General features: G+C 38.4%; 5 protein-coding genes across 5 annotated transcripts in view; 2 read left to right on the top strand and 3 right to left on the bottom strand.

The window, feature by feature from the left end:
• LOC106658005 overlaps window positions 1–8,000 on the bottom strand; it is a 29,092-nt gene extending 21,092 nt beyond the window's left edge. Inside the window, exon 1 of the mRNA XM_014379775.2 lies at window positions 7,553–8,000. Coding sequence (XP_014235261.1) covers window positions 7,553–7,555 — 3 coding nt within the window. The 5' untranslated portion in view covers window positions 7,556–8,000. The remainder of the gene's footprint in view (window positions 1–7,552) is intronic.
• Window positions 8,001–14,056: 6,056 nt separating this feature from the next.
• LOC106657969 (general odorant-binding protein 69a-like) lies at window positions 14,057–15,359 on the bottom strand. Its single transcript, XM_014379699.2, has 4 exons — window positions 15,166–15,359; window positions 14,826–14,910; window positions 14,483–14,739; window positions 14,057–14,317 (listed from the first exon to the last, which is right to left on the bottom strand). Exons 1-4 carry the CDS (start codon window positions 15,226–15,228, stop codon window positions 14,300–14,302), a joined length of 423 nt encoding a protein of 140 aa, XP_014235185.1. The 5' UTR covers window positions 15,229–15,359; the 3' UTR covers window positions 14,057–14,299.
• A 467-nt stretch (window positions 15,360–15,826) lies between these two features.
• On the top strand, window positions 15,827–17,954 carry LOC106657781 (putative ankyrin repeat protein RF_0381). The gene has a single exon (XM_023460851.1). The coding sequence runs from the start codon at window positions 16,275–16,277 to the stop codon at window positions 17,940–17,942; it is 1,668 nt and encodes a 555-aa protein (XP_023316619.1). The 5' UTR covers window positions 15,827–16,274; the 3' UTR covers window positions 17,943–17,954.
• Window positions 17,955–18,063: 109 nt separating this feature from the next.
• Window positions 18,064–26,137, bottom strand: LOC106657968 (endoribonuclease Dcr-1). The gene is made up of 6 exons (XM_014379698.2): window positions 26,027–26,137; window positions 23,977–25,948; window positions 23,222–23,914; window positions 21,416–21,838; window positions 21,016–21,343; window positions 18,064–20,939 (listed from the first exon to the last, which is right to left on the bottom strand). Exons 2-6 carry the CDS (start codon window positions 25,836–25,838, stop codon window positions 18,546–18,548), a joined length of 5,700 nt encoding a protein of 1,899 aa, XP_014235184.1. The 5' UTR covers window positions 25,839–25,948; window positions 26,027–26,137; the 3' UTR covers window positions 18,064–18,545.
• LOC111694086 (trypsin zeta-like) lies at window positions 22,185–23,191 on the top strand. The gene is made up of 3 exons (XM_023460853.1): window positions 22,185–22,265; window positions 22,332–22,873; window positions 22,938–23,191. Exons 1-3 carry the CDS (start codon window positions 22,214–22,216, stop codon window positions 23,151–23,153), a joined length of 810 nt encoding a protein of 269 aa, XP_023316621.1. The 5' UTR covers window positions 22,185–22,213; the 3' UTR covers window positions 23,154–23,191.
• Window positions 26,138–26,382: the final 245 nt, after the last annotated feature.

Here is a 26,382-nt window from a genome sequence, read left to right as displayed (position 1 = left end):
GCGCGCCTGTGTATGGGTGTGTATAAAGTGCAATACATGCACCTATCTTGGTATATAAAGCAGTCAGTCAAAGCAGCAGCAGCAGCAGTGGCGTTAATTGCAAAGAGCCATACACAAAGAGGGAGAAAAGAGAAAACTTGAGGGCTATATATGCAGGGTGAAACATTCTTCGTTGTCGGCAAGGGACTGAGAGGGTTTTCACAGGCAGGAAATTCGATGTCCTGCCGTCTAGACGATTCACTGGACGCGATTGAATATTTATCATCGAGAAACGATGTACTGCACTGTGTCGTTACATGAAAGCTCGAGCATAATGCGCGGATAAACAAAAATACGCCGCTCGCGGACTCGTTATATTTTTAATGTATCGTAAAATGTAGCTCTCGAGTTCGAAGTACACGTGCAAATAAATAAGTTGGGGACAACGTGACGCTCACGGATAGCAGAAAAAAATCAATAATACCCAAACAATATCGTGAGCTGTAAAAATACGAATTATTATTATCGTTGTTGTTTATATTACGGGCGCGAAGGCGAGAAAAAGCCATTTCAGATTCGCAAGCGACAGCTTTAATTGTCGTTGGAGCCGTGTATATTTGCTTTCATTCGTTTATTTGTGGAAAAAATTATCAGACTCTCGACGAACTAACGGACGACGCTTGTATTCGCTCGTTGCGGCGCAAGGTGTTTATACTGACGCGCAGTGCTTATGCAAAATGTGCTCATTTATTTTCAATTATTACGTTCGTGACCCGTGGTATACATTAGATGATCAAATTTTGTGCTGTATTGTTTTTAATATACCTAGAGAAAAAATCGTTCTAGTTCCGATCGCCGAGCGGAAACAGCTAATACGTCTCTCGCTCGCTTATATCTTTGCTGGCACATGTTCAGCGAGAGGAAAAAACCATCAACGCCCAAAGGCGACAATATTTCACCATCATCGACGTCGCACAAAAGCGAAACGAACGTCTAGGGTACGCGATGCATGCGAGTTTGTAAGCTCGCCGGTTCTATACATGTATATAATATATCATATGTACATGTATGCTCTCTGCATGCGGAAGAAAGTGGGCCGTAAAAAAAGGTCTCGAGACACGTTTCCGCCGTGTCGCCGAGCTTTTAGACTCCGAGAGCAGTGCCGAGCAAGTAGGTAGCAGCGAGCCTTTTACATGTACACTAACTCATGCGAAATTTTCATGTGCGAAAATGGATGTCGCTCGTTCGCTCGCGTTATAACACACCTCTGCACATCGACATCGCGTGAGCTCTCATCTACCACAGTACCAAAGTAGGCGAGACAATTCATCGTCGAGAAATGAACGCTGCTCCTTTTTTTTTTGGTTTTATTTCGTGAATATATATTCATGGCTCTCACAGAGCTCGTATTAGTACCGTCGAGCTTTGAGTGGCAAGCGCTGATGAAAAAATTAAAAGCTGTTCGCTCGGTGAATTGCGAGAGCACGCGGTTTTTCCAAAACTAATTGAAAGGTTCAACCGACTTTTTTCAACACCTCTTTTCCGGCAAAGAGCTCGGCCACGTCTCTCACTCGTTCTCTCTAGATTGAACGATGCATTTTTTGCTATTTTTTTGGTGCAAAATCGATCGATTGGAATTCGTACGATACACATAGACAAAGAGAGAAAGACAAGCAGGACACACAATGTCATACAGATGGAACGTCGTTCAGACAAAATACACACTACTTTTTGCTTAAGTAGGACAGAGTCATCGTCGTCTACTGCTGATGCAATAAATGAAATGAAAAGCAACGCATTTGTAAACGGCACGTCCTTATCCAGCACGAACAAAGAAGAATTTTTTTTGAATTTTCGAAATGCTTGTACTTTCAAAAATAAACTCTTAAAATTTGATACAGTATAATTTGAATTCTAAATTAATCAAAGTCAATACACAAATACGTGCACGGCGCACAACGTCAATGAAAAATTTTAAGCGAGGTTTTTCTTGAAACCGTGTGTTTTTAGGCGAGTGGCATGATATGTCGAGAACTGCTCGATTTATCCAGTTTTTTTGTTTTGTTTTAAAAGAAATTTATCGAATTTTAAACGAAACTATTGGTTGTTGATACTTTTATTTTTCATTTTATAGAACTTTAAAGAGGCAAAAAACAGCAGAACTTTTTTTGAAGACCTTCATTTCTTGGATTTTTAATTTTCCTTTTTGGAACTAGATAAAATCCAATAAATGTCATGCAGATACTTAAAAAATATTTAATTTCCCACTATTAGTGCTATTTCGCCGCCCGCAAAGGTCACTTTTTTTTAAAGACAACCCTCTAAAAATGTTAATAGATAATCAAGAAAGCAGTGTTTTTTCCTACGAAAATTTTTGAAATTACTCAAATACGTTGTTAATAACTGAGAAATAACTTCAGTACTTTATTTATTTTCTACATTGTTAAAAGAAAAGAGAAAATAGTTCGGGGGTTGTAGATGAGAACCTTCCTTTAAATTTAGAGTACGAATCTTTCGCTTTTTCCAAGTGGCGTACAATACCTTTGGAGCTTTTTCATGGAAATAGCAAGGACGTGTCGTACGCGAGCAAGGGAGAAAAATTGTTCTTTCCAAAGTACTTTGCCTACTGCTCTCGCTCGCTATATTGTCTTGACAAAGAGTAAGGGAGAGAAAGAGAGAGAGAGAGAGAGAAGCGTAACAGCAATTCTCATGCGTGGGTATTCATGCGCCTGTATATCGCGGGCGCGAGGAGTAGACACTGCAGCCGCTTGATTGCACTTCGCGTTTTGTAGTTTTTTTTTCATTCTTTTTTTTATCTCACTAGTAATGAGAGAAAGAGAGAGAGAGAATGAAAAAAAACCATAAACGTAAGGAGCCACTCTCGACTCTGTTTCTTTGTCTTTTTTTCTTTTTCTTGTGTATTGCCAAACCTTATCAAAAGTACACAGTACTGTAGTATTTATACTGTATGTAGTCGTATTATGTAATATATAATTCCAACGAAGTGCTTTTCATTTTTGGTGAAGCGACTTCTGACGGTATAGCTAATGGAAGGGATAAATGGAAAAACCTGCCAAATTCGTTATTTCCGTTTAACGAGTTGATAAAGGCGTTATTTCTTTCCGGTTGGATATTTGCAAGTATCCGTTTTTAGCCTCGTAATTGTATATTCGCAGCCAGGTTGTTGGTTAATTATTACATTCGTTATTACGAGAGAGGATCATGTTTTTAGTAAAATATTTACTGAATGCCGGTAGATGAAACATTAGTGCTTTACGCAAGCCTACTCGTAATGTATAAAAAAAAATATTTATAAACTCTTTAAATAATTGACGGTAAGCAAGGCAAAGAGATAAAACCCTTTTTAATTTTACGCAGTTAACGTAGCATTGTCTAAATAATTTTTCGCAAAAAATTCTCTCTCCTATTCTCTCTCGGAGCTTGGCTGCACATACACAATAACACGTTTTGACGTCGAATTTTGGTACAATTTTCGACGAAAAAAGTGTAACTTCAGAGCAGAGGGTGAGCGTTATACATACCTTCGAGCGGTACTCAATTTTACATTTATTTTGTACTTGAAGGTGTACTCGTAAACAAAAAATTAATAATAATTTAAAGCTTAGTGTTTATTAAGAAGTCTTATTTTAAGAGATTCCCTCTACACGCGGTGTTGTTTTTTTTCTCATCGAGTGAAATCGAAATATTACTTCAAGCTGGAAGGCTTATAAGAAAACTGTACTTTATGCATTTTGGAAAATTTTGTTGATATAATATTTATTCAATGTTTGTAATCAAAGTAACAATTGGCCACATGAATAAGTGAAAAAAATCAATTTTAAACATAAAATTGAACTAATATTTTGAACAACGAAATCCGTAGGTTTCAGATTCATCGGTATGTCTATTTTAACAATTTAAACGAGGTAAAATAGTTAGCATGACTAAATTTGAAAAAAATCTCATCGCTTTTAATTTTCAATTCTCAAATAAGCAGATTTCTGGGGAATGAATCACATACGAAAAATTAAAAGCCAAAACTCAGTACAAGTTTGTATAACATTGCATCGTGTTACTCGCGTGGCTTTGAACACGAAGCCTCTCTTGCGTACACTAATATAACATTTTTACGTAAAGCCACTCGCAAATAATGCAGTCTACTCAGCCAAGAGAGAGGAAAAGTGGCAGCCAAACTCGCCTAAAACAATCACGGGGAAGGCAGCAGCGAAGCGAGCTACAAAGCTTCACGTCATATTTGCCCGTACATATTTATAATAGGCAAGTTTTAAGCGAGCTAATTACCTTTGCATTCGCTTACACAGAGTGAGAAATAAAATATTTCACGGCAAACCTGGTGGTAATAAAGTGGAGATGTAGAGAGAAAAGGAATCAAGAACGAGTTTGGCCAGAGGAATGTTGCCAGTTTGCCTGCGCGACGAGTGAAAAGTTGGTCCGCACGTGCGAACCTGGTTAGATAAGCGCCGCGTACGCTGAACTGTGCATTCATACTGCTCTAGGGCCATAAACGAAACTGACGCCGCTTTTCAAAAAGATAAACGCGCGAACCTTTTCTAATTTCTTCTTTCCATGCTCGCTCGAGCGTCGAGCTCGGTAAAAACATACATTTAATTTTTAAAAGGATTTCGACCTAGGAAAAAAACTCATGAAGCAGATTAGTGTATGAGAAATTAGGCAAAAGAGAATGAAATGATTTAGCCGACGTTGAGTTTTTATAAGGTTGGCTGAATCTAATAAGCTGCAGATTCTTCGAGTGATCACTTCGAATGTATACTACTTTCTTTTTTGTATCCAAGAAGATAATTTAATTAATCTAAGAAAACAAGAATAAAAATTAAAGGGCCTAGTATAGTTATGTACATTTGAATTTAAACGTGAGTCAATTCATAGGCACCAGGAGCCAACTTTAGAGAAAACAATTTAAAAATATTTCAAGCTTCATACAAATGCATTACTCACTTTTATGTATAGATTTTATGTATAGATATTTATATACCTACAACGTCTACAGTACCTTATACAATTACAAAAGCTTTAATCATTTTTTTCTCAAACTACTCGGTACTCTGTGAAAAAACTAATTTCTCAAACTTTTCAATGTCTTCAATCGCCGCACTCGGCCTTTATCAAATCCAAGTATAATTTATGCATTCATCCGACTCCTAATTACACTCATTCGCAAATAAATGAAAATTATTAAATTCATTTCAAGCCATCAAATAACTCGAGCGTGTGCGAAGACTCGAGCTGTAATTTCGTTTTTTCTTTGTTTTTTTTTTCAAGGTATAGGTTTCTCGTATTTAAGAATTGAATGCAAGGAAAGGAATTCAGCAACAGCGAAGAGTATTTTTATTTCATTCTTCCTTTTCAGAAAATGATACATTGGCTGTATCACAGTACTCAACTCGAGGTTGTATGAGTCAGAAGACAAATCCGTACGAAAGTCATCGTCTATAAATCAGAGAAAATAATTTATAGAAATTGCTCGCTTTTATTTTGATCATATCATCCCATTGGAAGGAGAAGTGAAGATGCTTCGGTATTATTTATCTCATATAGTTGGATGTTGGGCCGTCGCACATCAGTTTGATGCGATATGTAGCTGCTATACAATATATAAAGCCATGAGTATGCCCGTATGTATATTGATAAAGGGATGAAAGGCAGATTCATCGCGTGTGAGAAACTATACGTATAGATGTATGTGCGTTATTATATATAAAAGAGGCAGAGAGCCAGGAAAGAAGCGACTCGAGATCCGTTTGGCCTCGCTCTCGCATTGACCTCGTTCACGTATAGAGCAGTGGCCCGAGTCTGCGCGTTAGCTTATATCCGTCTCTCCCTCACTCGAGTACTACTGGGGCTACGATATGGACTGCATCAAAGTCTACGCGTGTGTGGGTGTACCTACCACATATCGCAAGAACCACCTTAATGAACTTGAGTTGCAAAAACGCATCCTCAGCCCTATGTTAAAAAGATGGGCAGAGGCACGTTTTTGCCTTTCAAGTTTATCGAGGTGGTTCTTGCGTCGAGGCGGCGATATATGAACTTGTGGCGTTATGTTTTTCAGGGGTGATTGAGATGAGCGAGAATTTGACCGAAGTTATGAAATTGGCCAGCTTTTTTTCAACGATAGTGTGTGAAGTGCGACACGTGTATTACGTATGTGTAATGCACTGCAATCATCTCGCTTTATATTCAAATTACTTTTCTCTCGCTTTCTTATGTATGTCAGGCACGCGCATATCGCGCATTTTATATAATAGCGCCGTGTGCAGGCTGTTGATTATAGCCTCGTCGAGCGTAGCACATGTACAAGCTTTGCTGCTGCTGCTGCTTCTGTTGCTTTTTTTGTCACGCTCGCTTATTTCGATAATTATTGAACGAGTGACTGGTATATAAAATACATTTCGCGTGCACAAGATTTTTCCGACTGCGCCAAGCTCAACGACGAGCAAAGAAATATGCATTTCATTAAAGCTCTCGCTCGAGCTTGAAAAATCCAAAGATCAAAATTTATTATTTGAAAAGCGAGACGTCCCGTGGCGAATGTGTGTTGGGGGCACGCGCGCACCGAGTTGTTTACCTTATATATTTATACATATAGTGTCTGTATAGAGAGAGGCAAACTGATGGTTTAATTATAAGTTTGTGCCAGCGTCGGTTGCCGTGGGAAATACATGCAGGTAGTTGCCGCCACCACTGCTGCTCATAGGTTCTGCTGCTATTTCTTGACATACGTACGGATAGAGGCAACAGGAACACGCGAGTAATTTTCTAATATATTAAGAGCTTCGTGCAGCAGTAGCAGAAGCAGCGGCGACGGCGGTAGCCCATCTAGCCCCTGCATCGGCCGAAAATTCGCTCGCTCATTACACACTTTGATATCGCCGATCGATAAATCGATCGATCTCGGCTTGTCGGAAAATTCGTCAAAACGAATAGATTAGCGGTTCAACATGCAGCACTAATACGCTCGGTTGTTGAGCCTTGTAAACATAGAGTCAAAGAGAGGGGGAGATTCGCTAAATGAACTTGTCAAAGACCAATTGATACTGCAAAGGGCTAGCACGTAAAAGCCTCGAGTGCAGCGAGTCTGTGTACTGCCTTACTGCATCGGTACGCAGATATGTGTGGCTAATATTTACGCTTTGACACGACAGAAGCAAGCGACCGACTGACCATTTCATGCTGGTCTCTGCTTGTATATATAATTACGCACGAGGAGAGGACGAGTTACATAATTGAATGATTTTTGCTTCTGTTACGCGCCAAGTAATAAAGCACGAGTATATTCACACACAGACTCGGTGACCAGAGCAATCCCTTTTTTTCTCTTACCTTTAAATAAAGCTTTTTAATAGCGTTTCGTTGCAGGGAATTGGCCTAGTTTTCCCTTTTCCGCGACACAAATCATCGACCTACATAGCAGGCGAGAGGCTTTTTGCGGATTATTCCAATATTTCGTAGGTATAAGCGGGACTCGAGCGAGGAGTAGAGTGTATAGAAGAAACGCGAGAGAGAAATGTGAAAAAACTACTCTGCCACTCACCATAATCGTCTGTTTTTGATGGACACATGTCACTAGCTGGCACAAATCTGGCTTAATCTCCTTCCTCTGGCCTCGTGATTACTATATTTCAAACGTGTCAATGTCTTGGCTTTGCTTTCTCCTGGTCTCTCTTTCTCTCTCTTGTTTTGCCCTTTGAAACGAACGTGTCAAGTGAACTAGGACGTATAAAATAAAAAAAAATGCAGCAGCAGAAGGAAATCTTTTTTCTATCGCTGCATCGTCGCAGTACACACAGCACGAGTAGGGGTATAATAATCACATGGAGGCACGGTGAAACGCGAGTGAACACAACTTTGTAGCAGCAGAAAGAAGTTGGCGCGTCCTGTATCGTGGCCGCGCACGTGAAGCACTACTGGCTGGGCGCTCAAGTAGTACGAGTCAACGCTAGGAGCTGGCAGCGCGTCATCGCAACGCGATTACTGCAAGCCGACGCCGCTGCGTGCACTGCGCGCGCGACTCGCTGCGAATCTCTCCCGGAGCTTGCATGCTGCTGCATATAGCGAGTCGCAGTCGTACACTTGCCACTTGATGCGCGCGCATCGAGCTTTAGCTGCTACCTACATACGTACATGTATACGATATACACGCCAGGCTACGTAATTCAACGGTTGTTGCTGGTTCCTAGTGGTAGTGGCAGCAGCGTTGCTAGCAGTAATGGAGGGAGAGAGAAAACGATCTGCAGCAAGCTCAAAGCGACTGCAGCGGGGGGTGAGCTCCGTGCTTACTCTTTGCTAGTTTATCTCATCAGCGCGATGCCGTATGTATACACGTCACCTACCTACGGACGTACAACTAGTCTGTATGCCGTGTACCATGAGAAACGGGAAAAAAGTTATAAGCTTTGAGCGGTTGCGAATTTATTTTATTTTTTTTCGCCCACTGTTTGGCTGCTCTTTTTTCCCCCGTGCTTTACATATAGTGCATATAGCACTCTCGATGCCGGATACGTAAACTCTTGTTTTTGCATAATGTACCCGCGTGGAGTCGAGAGTACGCGCGCTCGTCTACGTGCAGCGTACGCTACAGTGACCTCTTTAGCCGCTGCTCGTTTTAAAGCGCGTATTAGAATATTAGAAAAAATATTCCACGCGTAAGGAGACAATTTTCTCCCGCGCCTCCTATATTCTTTGTGCGCGCTCGAGAGCCGCACGACAACAAAAAATACGTAAAGAACGTCCGCGTGCATTTATACGATTGAAAAGTTTTCTCGGGAGTAATATTGGTTCGGAGCGGGACAAAGTCACATGTGAATTGAGAGAGGCGCTCGAAGCATTTGCACGTCGTATAAAAAGGTGCGCTAGTATCATAAGTCGACAAAGGTATTGTACCTACAACTATTCGCTACCACGTGTTAGCTACGTTGTACAAAGTCATCCGCTCGCGTTCAAGTCTCGACTTTATTCATGCGAAAACAAGTCGATGTCGTCGTCCTCGGCGTGTCCTGGCTCTTATCACCGATTGAACGTATTATGCGCCTTCTCTACGTGTGCGACTACAATAGCTCTATATACTTAACGCGGTTGAACGTAGGCAAGGAATAAGCAGCTCGAGTCTATACGTACGCAAGCATGAGATATTTATCAGCGACACGTCTTCGGGCTGTACGGAAGCAGAAGCAGCAGCAGTAATCCACGTAGGCTTGCTGAAAATTTAATCGTTTCATTCGTCAACTGGTGCAGCTATTGCTGCCACCTCCTCTGCACGCGCTGTATGCATATAGAGCATATACATGCATATCCTTGGCTCGTGTGTAATTATCGTATTGCACGTCGCAGTCGCTTCGTCGAGTCCTTTTGCGCGTCCTGTGTATGTCGGCTGTGTTTGCGTGCACACGGGCGTAAACACGCGTGTGCTCGCTCCCGCACGCGCACTGCAATGATATAATCAACGTCGTCCTGTCGTGCTTGGAGGCCTGCTAGGCATACGCGATGCTTCAGCGCCAGGTCTGATTAATCGCTCTCGAAAATGTATACGCTAGGCGAGTCCCTGGAGCTGTTGGCGATTTACTTATGCGACAACAACGCGTTAAATTTGCAACTGCAGCTATGAGGTACCAACGATGCTCCAGCGCGCCATCTCCACAAAAGTGACTATATCGTGTATTGGTGAGCATTTATGCGCTACACAAAAGCTTTCTACGAGTAAGCAAACAGACAAACGAATAGAGAAAGAGAGCAAAAAAGAAAGTGGTGGGAAAAGAAATAAATTAAAAATTACTCGAATTCTGATACAAGTGGCATAGTATTCAATTGAAAATTTTGTTTGGATTTAAAAAAGAAAATAACTATTGTTTTGGAGGACGATGAATTTAAGGTTCCATTCGAGTGCTTCATGAAGTAGAAAAAATGTTTCTTTGTACTGCAGAGGGGCCAGTTAAAATCTGGAATCCTAACCAGTACTACCGATAAACAACGATTGGGTGGTATTCGTTTGAGAGTATGCGAGAGAAGGATTCAAGCGTGACTTGCCCGACCGGTACCTTCTGATTATCAATCAGTTGTGAGGTACGAGGAGCGCTATGAGCAGGTTTAAGGAAGTTGTTACAGTTTTTAACAATTTGAAGCATAATCTTTCAACTCTACAATTTCGTTGGAGTTGTGTTGAAATCATAGCTTTGAAAATACTCGTAACAAGAGGTCAAAAATAATCAAAGTTAAATATATTAAGATTTTAAATTTTTGCGTATTGTGAAGAAAACATGAGGACAAGAATGCCCAATAAATATATGGCTGATAATGAATAAATTAATACTTATTGCATAAATTAAACGACACGCTAAAGATCGATCACTTCATCACATAATCGTAAACGCAATAACACTCAGAAGAGGCACCTTCAACATTTTCACAACTGCGCAATCGTTATCTTGAAATTCGTCAATTAGTGTTTCATGGCTATTTAATATAATTATAAAGCTGTATGTACACAGCTATAATTCAATTCAAAAATTGGGCACACAAAGATAGCGATTGAACTAGATCGAAAATGATTAAATATGTGTGTGTATATGATATACAGAAGCTGTGAAAGACCAACGACCGTTAAACATCATAGCGCGATCTAGTTATTTTCAGTACATCCTTGATACAGGTGCAATGACGATTGCACAAGAATATATATCAGTCACGGTGCAATAGTCAAATAAGTAGCGTGGAAATATGATATACAAGAGTATGGAAACCCTTGCAAATCTCGCAGAATAAGCGTACGAAAAAAATCAAAAATCCCATCTCTAAAGTATTTTTTGACAAGAAATCTAATGATGGCCTTGACTTTGACTTTCAACACAATATCGTAGCTACAGTGAACCAAAAATAAATTTTGGCAGTTTTGAAAAGAGCGGAAAATTTTACGTTCGAATAGATCTTTGTTTTTTCAAGATTATTTTATAAGTGCAACAGCTACAGATAAAACCCTAATTTTCATTGTGAGAATTTGTGTTTGCTTACAACTTTGAATAGTTGTTAAGACAAGAAAAAGGAGTACTATTAAATAATATACAGTTTATAAGATATTAAAATATCATTCACTCATATCTAACCATGGATCAAGCGGAAAAATAGTAAAAGAACAAGTTCGCAAAGCAAAAGAAAAGTACCTATGAACATAATACAGAGTTTAGTTAGAATAGATTATTAAAGCATTTAAAGCACTTTAGATAATCGAAGGAATTGCAACTTACAAAGTCATAATTCGACCATTATGCGAACCAGAATTAGTTATTATAAAAATAATAATAATATCAATATATTTTACTTTTTCTCCTTGGTCAAAAGAGATTGAGTACTGAACCTTTTTTATATAGTATAATGGCATATCAAAGCGCGTGAAATACTAAGAAAAATAGTCAGCCAAATGAAAGAGCTAATGCATACGCGTGGATGCGTATGATACGCCCTGACATTTTCTACCACAAAAGTCACATCTGCCACTCGCAATGTTAGAAGGTAATTGTAGTGGCAAAACAACAATTTAGGAAAAATGGATCTAGTTGGAATGGTGGCTAAGTGCAAAAAACTACATACTACTCCTAATGACTTGAAAAAAGATGGTGATATATAAAGATGAAGATACAATATATAACATAATGTTTTTAAAGACAGCAGCATCTCCGTTCAATTTATTGATGAATAGGAATATGCCGTTTTTCCAATTGACATCTCATGCCAACGGGGCCTACTCTCTCTAGTTTTCTTTTTCCACTAGTATGTAAGTGTACTGGAATATGTATAAGATGAAAAATAGTTGGCGTCTGCGTACGTGTACGAGATGCGTGATGCAAAAGTTATTCTCAAAGGAGTTAAGAGTACAAAACAAGACGTTACACGCTGTGGTTACAAAGAAATGCAGCCACAGCAGTCGGGTATACTTCACTCGACCCTCGTCGTTGCTCCTCCTTCAGAAATAAGAAGAGGAGAAAAATCGGTTCGAGCCTCGAGAGCCTTGCGCCGCACTGCAAGCGAGTGCGTGTAAGCACCCGAGCTTGAATGAATTGAAAGCTTTTTCAGAGAAGGAGGGTTACACTACTGCATAGCGCTGCTCTGTAAAACGCACCGAATTAAACACGCTTTCACCGTAGGAAAGCGCGAAGACGACGACGACGACATCGACGGACTGTAATGCGCTTCCGCGTGCGTATGTGTGCGAGACGAGACGCTCTCACTGCGTAGCGTAGCGTCCCTCGTACTGTGCCGTCTGCGGGGTCGCAGAGTCGCTCGAAAGAGGAAAAAAAAGGGAAAAGGAACGCTGTCACGAAAATCTGCTGTTCTCGGCATGTTACACCTTTGGCACAAGCAACCGTTGCACTTGTCACGTTATCGTGAGAAAGCGAAGCTGATATGTTTTTATAGCCTTTTGTAAAAATACAACACTTTCAAACACATTTATGTTTTGTCTTATTTTTTCAAGAGAAAATAATGCGCAAAGCGGTAGTTTGAAAGAATTTGTAATTGATAGGCTTAATGAGTGTGAGTGGATTGTAACAGTTACTTACTAAAAATTTGATTTTACTTCATAGATGTATATCAGCGTCGACATAGTACTGAATCATCGATGGATGTACAATAAAAGAATGAAACATATGAATTACTTATAATTCTTTTGTCTTGACCAGTCACCAAAACCTTAAATATCAACCATGAATCAAAATAGTGCATAACTGTAATGCAACAAGGATGCATAAGAACGGTTCATAATAAATAAATGAAACAGAGAAGCGTTAGGAGAGAACTTTGACTTACTACCTCGCGCTCTGATCAGATCAAATTATAAAACAATTATTAGCATCTTCACCGCTATCGTTGATATTTTTATCGTCGCCCAATTAGAGCTAAAACTACTCTTATAAAATATTATATTTACTAAATATCACTCCAAAAAATTCTATGATGATCTTCATTTTGATGTTCTTAACTTGCGCTCAGAGGACACGATTTATTCATTACTCTATCTCAATCAAAACGATAAAAATTATGAAAACTATTATATCTTATGTTTTTGAAGAGCAATTGGATTTTTCGTTAGGTTCAAATGATCCAAAATCATTTCAAAAAATTCTGAAAAATTTGAGTTACCCTTGAACAAATCAAAGACTGTTTTGTTATATCAACTTTTTCTCTAAACTCCATAGTTAATGAAATAAAAAATAATGAACCTTAAGTCATTTTTTTTTGCTCTAGAGTCATCATTTTGTTCAGGAAATTTTTTTATGCAAATGTCTTTTTTCTTGTCTCGTGTCGGCATGGCCAACACTCGTGTCTTTTGTCGCACACTCGTGCCCAAAAACGCCTTTTGGGTACTTGTTTCATGAATAACTATTTTTTTGCCAAACAAATCATGGTTTCGCTTGTTAGCAACGCCACGGCGGTTTGAGTGACGGTTTCACGGTACTGTGTGCGGTTCACTCGATCGCCGTTTCAGTGTATGTGTAAAAAAGAAGAATTTGGAAATTATGAAATAAGCATTGTGAATAATATACACTATACAAATAGTATACTGATTACTTAGTATTCAACGCCCGTCTTTTAACCAAACAAGATTTCTTCTGATTTTTTTTTCATAAAATAATTTATAGATTTATACCTAAAGTTTCTTACAAAAAAATTAACCAGACATTCATAAGTTAGTCTACGCTTTTTTGAGAGATCTTTATACCTTCGTGAACGACGAGTACTTAATTTTCTACCAAGAATATACACAGAAAATTTTGAAAAAAAGATATTTGTTCGTTATCAAAAAATAAAAATGAGGATGAAATTGTATAGAGAAGGAAAGTCATTAATTTGAGTTAATATAAATTTGAAGTATATTGCGGTGTTTTCAAAAAAACAACAATAACAAGATTATGAAAATTTATTTTAAATTTAACTCATATTTTGAAGTTTTTTTAATCCGAACTTAGGCTAAATTAATCATACTGTGAAAATAATGTGAAAATTAAATCTTCAATATAAGATTTTTTTTTTTTAAGTAAAAGTCATTGGAAAATTTTTATAATTGCTTTATTTTTTCAAATAAAAATAAGAATTTCATATTATTGCGTGTACAATAATTTTAATGAGCCAGCTCGATCGCAGAAGTCATTTTACAAGAACTGATTACACACCTTGTACACATGTGGTAATTCGAGTCCATCTTATGTACGTAAATGCCAATCGGTTGCGCTTGTCTTCGACTGTGCACAATCACGCTTATATAACTATTCACTTTGATTCGTATTTCAGATCTTTAGAGCATGAACCACAACTGAAACAATTAAAATACCAAGTAAAGTTCACAGTTCAGGAAAATGTCACGAAATGATATTACATTTCGGTGAATGTCACGAAAAAACATGAATTATTTTTTATTGGCAGAAACTATGGCGAATGAAAAGTTTTTAATTTACTCAAGTAAAAGTATTTTACTCACGTCAGGACGCTTATCGTATATGCACTTTGCCGTGGCGTACATCTTATCGCACACATCGCCAGGGCTTTCGTCGATGCATGAATTGACGATAGTTTCGGCGGAGGCTTGCATGTTCTCAGGAAGGAAACCGACCAACATCTCGACCTCGAGAATGCCGTCCTCATCTACCAAGCTGAATGCTTCAAACAAGCAGTACATGTAGCAGGTGATGGCTCGATCGTTCATAATGTTACCCTCATTCACAGCGTCGATCATTGCTGTTGAATCAGAACAAAAATTAACACGATGTAAAATCAAGGGTGGTAAAAACATTGAGGGTGTAAATCAAGCTACAGTTACGCACATTCGGTTGTTCCGTGTTCGTTCATGCATCGAGCCTTGTCACCAGCCACCATCTCTAGGATCTCATCCGTCACAAAATCTGGCCTCTGTATACGAGCGACATTCCAAATTACAGTTGTTTAAGGTAAAGACAATAAGAAAAGTAAATTAAGGAGATATAAGACCCAGCCAAAAAAATCAAAATTTCAATCCAGTTTTCTGAAACTTTTAATGGATGTTTCTCCAAAAGGCTCTATGGCGACCTTAAAAACATCAAAATGAAGGTCGCTATAAAAGTTTCAGAAAACTGGATTGAAATTTTGATTTTTTGGCTGGGTTCTAAATCCCCTTAATTTACTCACACCGGCAGTAACCAGGCAAAAAGCGGCAACCGCGAGTATAAAAATTTCGATAAACAACTTCATAACTTTTGAGTCACTGTCGTTGGATCCGATATATACGCGAAAAATTTAGTTTATCTCAAGTTCGTGTTTGATAGACGCAATCGTTCGAACGAATGGCACGATCACAGCCATGACATTAGAATTTGTAAGCTCGTGGAACGATATGGACTTTATTACTAGGATCATATCCCCCGCGTGCACGACCCGAGCGACGACGAGCGGGACGGATAGTATAAGAACGCATAATTATTTTCAAGAGAAATAATAAAATACTACTTGTGACGACGACTTTGGAAAGACGGGAATCGCATGTACTCTCGGTGTTCACACATAGTAACTAAATTCACGTACTTGTGTATGTCATATAACGACTCTCATTTTCTTTACTGGCTTATGAGTTGGAAGCGAGAAAAATAATATTTTTCGGTGATTTGCGCAATTTGTTTACACGGCAATACTCGCAGATGCGATGCGAACGTGACTTGGCATGTAATTGTATATGATGCATTGTCGATGTCCAAAGACGAAAATAAAGAGCTAACATTTTCGTTTTTAACTATTGGCTACAGATGATTGTACACAAATAATGCATGTTATTCACTTACCTGATCAATGTGAGACATATGACAACCGCATATAATAATCATCCAAAATGACATAATGTTGGCGAAAAGCAAGAGCTACATAAATATGCAGCCATCTCAACTGTAAAATTTCAAAACGAGAGAACAAATGACATCGACGTTACAATGATGATGACCGGATAGTAATATGATCTGCGATGATTAAACACTCCACGACACTTGAGAACTCTTGTTGTCCATTTTGTCCCTGTTTATCGTTACTGTAAGTGTCCGCGTATATAGATTGCTGTATAATATTTCTTCTGCACTCACACCGATACACCACATTGGCCTATAGAGCACGCAAATCTGCTGCAACTTTTGAATGATCGACACAGTTTACTTACAAGTTAACGGTGCCAACGGACAAACGTAGTTTGGCATTACAAAGGTAACGCTTGTTGTAATCAACTCTGTCAGAGGAGCCGCAACTGCTAACTTATCATGGAAAATTTCATTTTATCCGACGATATTTTGGACCTTCAAAATTTTTCGCCCACTGAGTTGTACAGCTTGTGTGATTTTTTTATTGACGAATTTATTAAGGATCAAGAATTTGCGGATTCGTTCTATGTTAGTGAATTACACCTGGCCACGGTTCGCTTAAACTATGTCGAATTTAAAAAAGTAATCGACAAATGTAAAGACGTGAATGCCAAAGAGCCATTGTTGCAGCGCACCGCTCTTCATTTGGCCTGTCTGCTTCCAAATTTACGATGCGAACTCGACCAATTGATAAGGAGTATGCAGGAAGGAAACAACAGACTGAAATATTTTTTACGCCAGGAGAATAAAGATCTCAGGTTCGTCAAGCTTCTTCTTCAGCAAAAATGCGATATAAATGCCAAAGATATGTATGATAGGACACCTCTTTATTACCTTTGCGACGGTGTAAATTATCACGATCTCAGACAACAATTAAGAGGTTTTGGTGATGATTTTATGAACGCTGTCATGAGGAAAGTCAGTAAAAGAAAGCTGGCCATTATGAACTTATTGCTTGATAATTATGCGGATATTGAAACAAAGGATATTAATGGTTGTAGTTTAATGCATCTTGTCACCTGTTTTGACGATGATATTCAAGCTAAAGAGACAGCGGATCTTCTAATTAAACACTATATTAATGTGAATGCTACTATTCAAAAAGGCAGCGCAGTTACACCTCTTCTCATGGCCATTTATCGACAACGAATACCATTAATACACTTGCTCATAAGATATTGTGCAAATTTAACTATAACAGATGCTGAAAATCACAATTGTTTACATGCAGCTGCCTACAACTTGGATAAGCATACAATTATTGCATTACTAAAAGCAGGAGCTTGTGCTTGTGATGTATCTGTATTTGGAGAAACCCCCTTGCATATGATGATCAGGAAAGAAAACCACCTTCAGAATATTTCAGAGATTTACAAAGAAATAGTAAAACAGTTGACTTCTTACGGATGTGACATCAATTACAAAAATGTAGAAGGTGAAACAGTATTATTCGTTGCAGCATTAAGAAAAGATTATGATTTGGTTCAAATATGTTTAAATAATGGTGCAGATATAAACATAACAAATAACTTAGGAGAAACTGTTTTACTACATTGCATTTCAAATAATATTTCACAATCGTGTGCATTATTAATGAAGCATATAAAAAAGCTGGAAATTTATGGATTGCATCTAAACAATGAGAATCATTTGCTCTTAAATACCTTTGAAAGTCAATATGCTACTTATAATAATACATTTATTAAAGAATGCAATAAAGAAATTGAGAAATTAAAAAATATTAATATAGTTAAAGGTTTAACATTGTATACAATTTTATCTATGAGCCTACATGAAATTCAAAAGTTGAAGGACTATAGTTTAGTTATGAAAAATTTGCAAATGAAAAGTAATTACTGTAGAAAAAATTTTCCAGAATATTACTTTTTATATGAAATACTTATCACTAGATTTAAATTGTGGGAAAAGTGGTGTGACGAAGCATTTACTTCGCTGAATTTCATAATTGGACTTCAAATACCTCACAAATGTATGCTAAATATATTTAAATATTTAGAATATCGTGAATTGTATTTAATTGTACAAGCCAGAAAATTGATTCTGTGAATAATATTTTCATTATACTCGTATATAAGGCATTTAAAAGCATTTATTTACATAAAAATATTTTTTACTGTTGTGCATGACAAAGGATCAAGTAGACTTAAGAAAATAATCATAGAGTGAGTAAAATTTGGTATAAACTTTATGTTAAAGGTGAATAATAAAGTTATTTTAAAAATTACTATTTAAATGTACAGATTTATTGTCTTTGTACATCATCAATAAGTAAACTTATATTGAGAAAATACAAAAAGTCTTCATTCTCTTCATCACCCGTATTTATGAATGTACATCTTGGAGATACATTCAAACTAAATAATAACTAATATAAACTTATTTTAGAATGAAAGACTTAATTTGATCAATACTAATTGATTTTGTATGATTTAGCATTATTCTTATTAATTGCACACCTTCATAATCACTATTTGCATTCATTTGTATCAAATACAGAAAATTAATTTTAAGCCTTTTCAAACATTAAATAATAAAAATTAAAATATTGGCACACATGAGATACTGTGTGCTTGATTAACACGATTAATAACCAATTTACAAATAAATAAAAAATTATAATTACTTTGAATGTTGCGCACTTATTACGAATTATGAACGACCTAAATTTTTAAGCTTTTGCAGCGCGCATTTAGCGGCAGTACATTTGGCAATTCTATAATTCCTACCTATACCTTTGAAGGTACCTTTGCCAAAGATTTCTACTGTCACACGAACTCTTCTGCCGTCAGCCAATTTCTCAGGATTACTAAATTTAGCAATTTCTGGCTCTAATTCCAGTAGTTCTCTTATCGGTGACTTTGGCACACTCTCGCTAAACCGATCAATTTCCCCTTTCATGATTTCATAGTAAACACCCCAGACAGCGTCGAGCGACATGTTGCTGTCGAGGTATATGGCTCCGGCGACAGATTCGAACACGTCACCGAGAGCTTTGGGCACTTCGATGTCTTCCGCTTCCTCGCTGTTGAAGCAACATTCCTCGCTGATAGTGTGACAGTTTTTCTCCTGTATATCCACGAATCGTTCGATCACGACGCTCAGTCCGGGTGACAGATGTCTAAAATACTTGTGGAAGCCACAGCGTACTGCCAACGAGGCGAAAATTGTATTATTGACAAGAGCCGAGCGCAAATCTGTCAAGGCTCCCGGTGAGTGGCACCTTTTGTCTTGGTACAGATGACGAGTAATTAGATAATCAAGTATGGCGTCACCCAAAAATTCTAATCTTTGATAGCAGTCGGTCAAGTGATTGCGATAGTACGAGGCATGCGTGAACGCTTGCAACAAGTAACTTCGATCGTTGAATTTGTAACCAATTTTTTGTTCTAGCACATCGTAGCCATCCAGCATGAATTCCAATTCTGCCTCAGCATTTGGGGAGTTATACAACAGCGGACTCGGTGGATGGGGCAAATTTTCGTACACCACGTTTGACCACGTTGTCTTACCCTTTTTGGTCTTGCCTTTAACGTACTCGGTGCTACCAATCGGTCTATCAGTTGGCTCTTCATCCTGAAGAAGTAAAACTTCCCTTGTTGGAAGAACAGGAATTCCTAAATAAGTCATGAATATGAGAGCTCCCTTGGGTCCGCAAGAAATAAGATAAGCGCCTATGAGGGCTTCCACGCAGTCGGCAATGCTTTTGTCGGGTATGCTGTGTTGAGTAATCAGATTGTAAGGGATAAAGTTGCGTGCGTTATTGTTCACGTGTGCATTTTTCTCGGAGAGTTCAATTTTCATCATGCTGAGCTTTTGCTGAGTACCGCGTAATATTGCGTCGATTTCAATGCCGTCTTTCGGGTCAGGAAACTCGGCCTGGTTCCACAAGGTTGACGGTACGCCAGACTCGATGAGGGCTTGTTCGAGCTCCCTAGGTACATAATAACAGGGGGGCAGCCAATTGTCGTGAGGCTCGAATTTTGTCGCTATCATGCTACAGGCGAAATTCTTTGCTTTGCCGAGTCGATAGAGATTGAGATTGCTGACTTGCTTCGAGCGTAAGTGGCTCAATTTTCCCTCGTGTATGTTAAGATAGGTGCAGTACAGATAGTTAGTAATGGCATACTTGAGAAACGAATCACCAATTGTCTCCAGACGCTCGAGATTGATTCCGTCGTTGGCATTAGACATTGTCACAGCTTGTAGTATCAAACTCGGGCTAGGTCCTGAATGATTTTCCAGATTTGGTTGGTCATCAAAAGTAAATCCGTGGTAAGTCCTGTATTTTGGCGGAGTTTTTGGCATAGGTACAGCTGGTTTAACTTTGTTGCAAAATGATTTTTCCGGAGTATCCATCTCAGCTTTTAATAACTTTATAACCTTGTTGATCTGTTCGTCTTCGACTGGTTCAATCATGTTACTTATTCTTCTGATCCCGCGTTCGAAAAATACCGGCGTTTCCACATCTACGATCATTCCTCTTTCGCGAATGAACTTCTCGTTGATCTCTCTATTTTCTAAATGAGTTTTTATATGGGCAGATGATTGTTCATCGGTTTTTATCTCCCACTGCCATCCATGATTGTCCTCTTCGGCCTGCAATGCCTTGAGTCTCTTATTTTCTCTCTCGAAGGCCGTGTCTCTAGAATCGACGGCTTCGGCGCAATTTTCCTCGGTATAATTGATTTCCAAACATCTGCTATTCGTTCGATTCGATAAATTAGAGCAGACAGATGTAGCGTCATCGCTTTCCAAACCGTCATAGTCGGAGTACGATCTCGAATCAGCTTCACTGACCGCATTTGGAGAGGCGTAAACTACATCTAAATCCGTATTAGAAGCAGCTTCCAAACTTAACTGATCGTTTGAACCTGTTCCACATTGTCCCATTTCAAACGTGCTTATTTCAAATTGACCAGGTCTCGTTATCTCTTCGATTACTTCTCCACCTTCTACCTCCTTTTTCTTTTCCTCCATACTCTTCTCTGCTAAACTATCACTTTTTCCACTTTGTACTGAATCATTGAAAGACTTGTTTTTATTCTGCAATGAAGGTTGAAAAGAGAATTAAGCTTATTCAAAGTACCGAAAGTAGCAACGAATAAAGAGAAAAACTTACCTTAGACTCTTCTTTGATTTTTTTTATTACGTCGGCCAAACTCCATCCAAAGTCGAGCGGAGACCATTTGAATTTCTCATCTAGAGTCGCACGGCCAAGATTGATAGCTTTGGCAACTTCCCGACGTAACTGATCAGCCAGTAGGAGAGCGTTAGCGCGATACAAAATGCAGGGCAGGCAAACGGCTTGACGCCATAAAGACGCCGGGAAGGGATGAACGGCGCAAAGCTCGGCAACGAGGATTTGTTTTTGCTCGAGATTTTCGCGTTTCGCGAGTTTGGTCTTCTCACTGGTCGTTGGCAAAGCAACTCCTTTTCGGTTGACGTATCTTTGAAAGAAGAAAGAAAATTTATAAACATCAAACAATATATCGCTGTGAGATAGCAGCGCCTTTACGTACCTGGGAGTCAAAAAATTCAATCTAGCAGAGGTGTGATCGACATCGAGTAACGGCTGTGTCAAGTTTTGTATCTTGATGTCGTATTTTTTGAAGTAATACTCTTCAAATGAATTATAATCTTCTCCTGGAAATTGGCTCTTAGGATTCAAATGATGGCAGATCTCGGCGACGTAGAAGTACTGAGGTTGGTCCTGATTTCGGTACCAAGGCATGACCACGGCGTCGTTGTAGCGCGCCGCATCGAAGGTGAAATCTCGCCTATTGTCGTCTGACATTTGGTAGGGCAAACTCTCGCGGTTGGCGATCACCGTATCGATGAATTCCCAATCGATGCAAATGGGCTTGGCGTGATTTTTCACCGGTATGATGATGTATGAATTTGTGGATGACGCAGGATCGAACAGCATTAGGTACTTTTGAAATCTGTAAGATAAAAATGAATGATTCGAATTTTACGATGAGTAAGTGACGAGGAACAATATTAACAATTTCTATATTGGCTTTCAAAGGGAACATTGATTTTTGTCAATTGGATTTGTTACTTGCTGAAATCGAATAATTTTTCCAATAAAATATTAATTTTTTTCTTTTTCTAAAGTGAGATATAGCAAGAAAAATACTTTTTTATGACAGTTTTTAAAAATTACCATTTTTTATCGTTTACGTGCAAGAGCGTCGGTAAAATTGTTAACGATAAGTTTGTCACAATGACGCTAAACTATTGCATTTGCACGACTTTTAAGCTATATAAATGAAGCCTCACTGACATTGCTAATAATCTTTCGCAGCGCAGCAAAGATGGCCAAATTAATTTTACTTCTTTGTATTGGAGTCGTGCAATTTTTAGGAGGTTGGTGCGATCCAATATCGATTCGTATATAGCGACAAAATACCGTTTAATCTAAATTTGAAACAGCTTACAGTTTTGTGCGAGACAAGTATTTGGTATCGATCCAAGCCCTGGATACGTCAAGAAATGCTTACAATCACATATGCAGCGGAGCCATCGTAGCCGATAATTTCATCGTGACATCGGCCTCTTGTTTCCGCAAAACTGCCAACTCGGCACCGATCGAATTCGACAGGGGTAAAGTACGCGTAATTGCAGGTACCCAATCGCTTGACGAGGAAAACGGAATTATTCGCAACGTGAAGACGGTCTATTTGAGTAAAACCTTGACATCGGACCATTACGACGGTGACTTGGCTGTTGTGAGGCTCGACAAAAAGCTCAACCAGGCCGATCCGCGCATCAAAGTGGTCCAATTGCCGGATCACGATAGGGTCGATCACCACGACAAAAGCACCAAGCTCAGCGGTTTCAGATCCTGGGTCCGCATCAATGTGCTGCTCTCGCTGCAAGTTTGTCATCCGGACGATTCGAATCGTATGCTACTGTGCGCAAAGGCGCTTTATGACACGTCAACGAATTACAATATTATAGAGGCATTGAGCCAGGTAAGTTTCTAGAAAAAATAAAGTCTCGAGAGCGCTTCTATATTGTAAAACTTTCACTGTGTAGGAAGATATTGGCGGCCCTGTAGTTCAATCGGGTAAACTCATCGGCGTTTTGACAGACAAGAAGGCCTTCAACCAACACGCTAGCAGGATACGTTTTACCAAAGTTCACTTCCTTCATGATTTCATCAAGAAAGCCATGAATAGCGAACTAGACGGTGGCTTTATTAATTTCTTATGCAAATTTACCAAATTGTCAGCCGTTTGTCAAAGACATTGATGTAATTAATGAAATAATAACAATGTATAAGAGACAAAATAAATAAAAGAGCGCTTTGATTTACTCACCTCAGTACGTTGCTGAAGGTGAAGTTGAGGAAATCGATGGCTTTATCGATTTGCGACTTTGTTAGCACAACTTCATCTGAGATCAGCTGCAATTCGACTTTCACCTCGCCACATCTCGTGTAGATGGGAAAAGCGCAAACTGGTGGTATAGGTTTACTCGTTAAAATACCAAATCCAATGGCCGACTCCTCGGGGGGGTAAAGTTTTCTACCCCGGGTATTCTGCTCTTCTGGCAGTGGACAGCTCAGTATCATGTTTATATGGTAGAGGTAGCAGGGTGTGTTAGGCTCCGGTTTACAGTTCACCAGAGCATCGGCTATTTTTTTATAGTAATACTGTCGACGTTTGGTGGTACCGGGACGAATGTCTAAATCATCCGTGTCCTCGTCTTCGGATAAAGGAGGTGCCTCATTGTATTCTGGCATGGCTCGGAAAGTTTCCTTGCTAATTGGTGAGAGGAAGTCGTCGATTTCTTGCTCTTTATGCAGCTGTATGCACATCCGCAGAGCGGCCACACGTTTAGCCAGTGCCCTTGTGGGCATCGGCCACGACTCGACGGTGTACTTGAGGGGAGAGTTGATGGGCAAGTGGATGGAGCAAACGTACATATTTCGGCCATTCAACGTTACTTCTTTGATTTCCCATTCCGGGGTGAGCTTCGTGAAAGTGTCACTTGGCAGCTTTGTGCAGTACCTGAACAAAAAAAAATTACGTTAATGTTAAGTTTTCTAATGCATGTATAGGATTGCATTTACCTGTTCACTAAAGAGATGGCAGAATTAAGACTAACTGATCGACCTAGTCCTTCTTTTGGTTCATACGAAGGAAATATCAAGTCGTAACCATTAGCTTCTGCTTCATGCTGCAAGTTCAGGCGTAAGCCTGAACACTTGGATAGTAAAATTTTTTCAATATAATGGAAATCAGCCACTTTTGTGATACAAGCATCAGAATTAGCCTCAGATATAAGTAGAATATGTAATGCTTCTGCTGTCCTGGCTCTGCTTTTACATAGGGCATATGATTTGTAATTTTTTGGAAAGTCAAACCTTAGCACAAGGTTACATTTTGGAATGTCAATGCCTTCTTCTAGAATTGAAGTACATATCAGTAAATTGCAATCACGCATGCGGAATTTTTTCAACACTTCTTCTTGCTTTCTGTGCATCATTTCTATCTCTTTTGTAGAATCATGCTCTTCACTATTATTTTCACATGTAAAAAGTGGCTTCAAAAATTTTAAATCATCTTCATTCTTACTTAATTCCAATAATAAGTAATGTAATACTTTAGCCGTTAATGCATTTTCAACAAATAATAATCCACAAATTCCATTGGGGTCAGTGTTCGATCTTGGTGGACGAAACCTCGATCTTCTTTGTTGACTTCTAGGAGATTGTCCTTTACTCTGATTATTTGAAGATTTTACTTCTTGTTGAACTTCAGTTGGATTGTCTGACTTTGATTGAGCTTCTTCTGAATTATTTATTGATAATGCAAGTAATCTTTTAGGGGGATTAAAAACTTTGATCACTTCTAACATTCTTAGAACCTTGGGTGTTGAAAATCGATAAATTTTTTCTACTTCAGTTAAATTGTGAAAATACATGTCACATAATTTTCTTATCTTTACAAATGTAGTCGATAGAAGACTGAAAATAAGATAATGCCTATCGTATGGAGTTCTGACTTTGAGCTTCTCAATCATTAAAAGTAATACAAAAGCTGCTTTATCTGCACACCATATTCCTAAATTATCTAAAATATTTACAAAATATTCCAAAATATCTTTTGGTTTTTCCACAGGATTAGGCATTTTTTCACGTTCCTCTGCAAACTCATTATCATAAATTTCTGAAAGATCATATCTGTGATCTTCTAAGAATGACATTGTAGATTCAATACATTTACGTAACTCTGTTTCTTGATACGATTTACCTACTACTTTATGAACTAATATATATTCATTTGGTTTTGGGCTATATCTAATGATAGATAATAAATCACTAGCCGTTTCTATTTGACATTGTAAGAATGATTCAATTCTTTCAATTTGAAAACTCAATTGGCCTGGTACTTCAGTCAAATTGTATAATGGGGCAGCAAATCCTATTACTTTGATTGGATTATCTAATTTTTTTAAATGTGATAAAATGTCACCCAACTGTTCAGTTGCATCAAAACGGTGACACTGGTGAATAATTATTATTTGAATATCCTTAAGATCTAATTCTTTCTTTTCAATTAGATCATTACAAACCTGAATTGTTACACACAGGACTTGAAATTCTTTAGCTGTAAATGTTTTGAAGTCAACTTTAGGATCATAGGCCATTGCACCAAAATCAGTAACTTGATTAATGTACTCAGCTTTTTGATGGCTACTTTGGTCGTTTTCAAGGAGATAAAGAATTCTCTTAGCACCATCTTTGCAACTCTTTCTATGACCAATGCCCAATTCTTGTATCAATTTTGTGGATATGAAAGTTCGTTCAGTTGTTCTACCTAAACAAATTATTATATTCCGCTCCATTGCGGAACATAATAATTCCACCTGATGCTCGCGAGGTGTGAAACATTTTGTATGCAGTACCAAATCTTCAGAATGATGAGTCATTTTTTTGTGTTATTATGTACAAAAAAAAAACCAATGGACACAATTAAACTGTTTAAACCAATGAACTACTACGCAAACTTGACAGTTGATGTAGACTTTTTGGGTTAGTTCTAGAACGAAATAATAAGATAATTAAAATAAAATTGAAACTTACTTATAAGCAAAGCATTCAAAATGGTTGTACGTACTTTATCCCAAGCCTGATCAACAGCAAGTGACCCCCGTGGATTATGGAAAAGTATCGAAAATTTCACGATGCGGAGCAAAGGGAGAACAACTTTGTTTATGTTTACAAACGGGTCCGGCGTTTCACACGTAATATTCGCGAGGGCTGCCATCAGTAATCTCTACAAACGAATCACTGTTTGTGAGTAATGAGTATGACTTTGATTAACCCAAGTCACTGAACTTCGTCTCAATTTCGTGTTTAGAAAATTGAAATATTATTTGGATAATCAATGTAATATTTTCTTTACGTCACTGTGCATTAATTTATCGAGAATATTACATGTTTTTTTATGAACATAATTTAATGCGTACTTGA

Source organism: Trichogramma pretiosum, unplaced genomic scaffold (genome assembly GCF_000599845.2).
Source record: "Trichogramma pretiosum strain Unisexual culture from Peru unplaced genomic scaffold, Tpre_2.0 scaffold6, whole genome shotgun sequence".
In the NCBI taxonomy this organism is placed as follows: Eukaryota; Metazoa; Arthropoda; class Insecta; order Hymenoptera; family Trichogrammatidae; genus Trichogramma; species Trichogramma pretiosum.
This window is presented reverse-complemented; position numbering and strand designations above follow the sequence as displayed.

What these genes read in the sequence shown, in the direction of transcription:
- LOC111694086 (XM_023460853.1), top strand. Translation starts at nt 22,214, where the DNA reads ATGGCCAAATTAATTTTACTTCTTTGTATTGGAGTCGTGCAATTTTTA. An exon ending in AGTCGTGCAATTTTTAGGAG is followed by an intron (nt 22,266 to 22,331) that starts GTTGGTGCGATC and finishes AATTTGAAACAG; the next exon opens with CTTACAGTTTTGTGCGAGAC. An exon ending in TTATAGAGGCATTGAGCCAG is followed by an intron (nt 22,874 to 22,937) that starts GTAAGTTTCTAG and finishes TTCACTGTGTAG; the next exon opens with GAAGATATTGGCGGCCCTGT.
- LOC106657969 (XM_014379699.2), bottom strand. Translation starts at nt 15,228, where the DNA reads ATGAAGTTGTTTATCGAAATTTTTATACTCGCGGTTGCCGCTTTTTGC. An exon ending in TTTGCCTGGTTACTGCCGGT is followed by an intron (nt 14,911 to 15,165) that starts GTGAGTAAATTA and finishes GCTCGTATACAG; the next exon opens with AGGCCAGATTTTGTGACGGA. An exon ending in CGAACACGGAACAACCGAAT is followed by an intron (nt 14,740 to 14,825) that starts GTGCGTAACTGT and finishes CTGATTCAACAG; the next exon opens with CAATGATCGACGCTGTGAAT.
- LOC106657781 (XM_023460851.1), top strand. Translation starts at nt 16,275, where the DNA reads ATGGAAAATTTCATTTTATCCGACGATATTTTGGACCTTCAAAATTTT.
- LOC106657968 (XM_014379698.2), bottom strand. Translation starts at nt 25,838, where the DNA reads ATGACTCATCATTCTGAAGATTTGGTACTGCATACAAAATGTTTCACA. An exon ending in TTGAATTTTTTGACTCCCAG is followed by an intron (nt 21,344 to 21,415) that starts GTACGTAAAGGC and finishes CTTCTTTCAAAG; the next exon opens with ATACGTCAACCGAAAAGGAG. An exon ending in AAATCAAAGAAGAGTCTAAG is followed by an intron (nt 20,940 to 21,015) that starts GTAAGTTTTTCT and finishes CCTTCATTGCAG; the next exon opens with AATAAAAACAAGTCTTTCAA.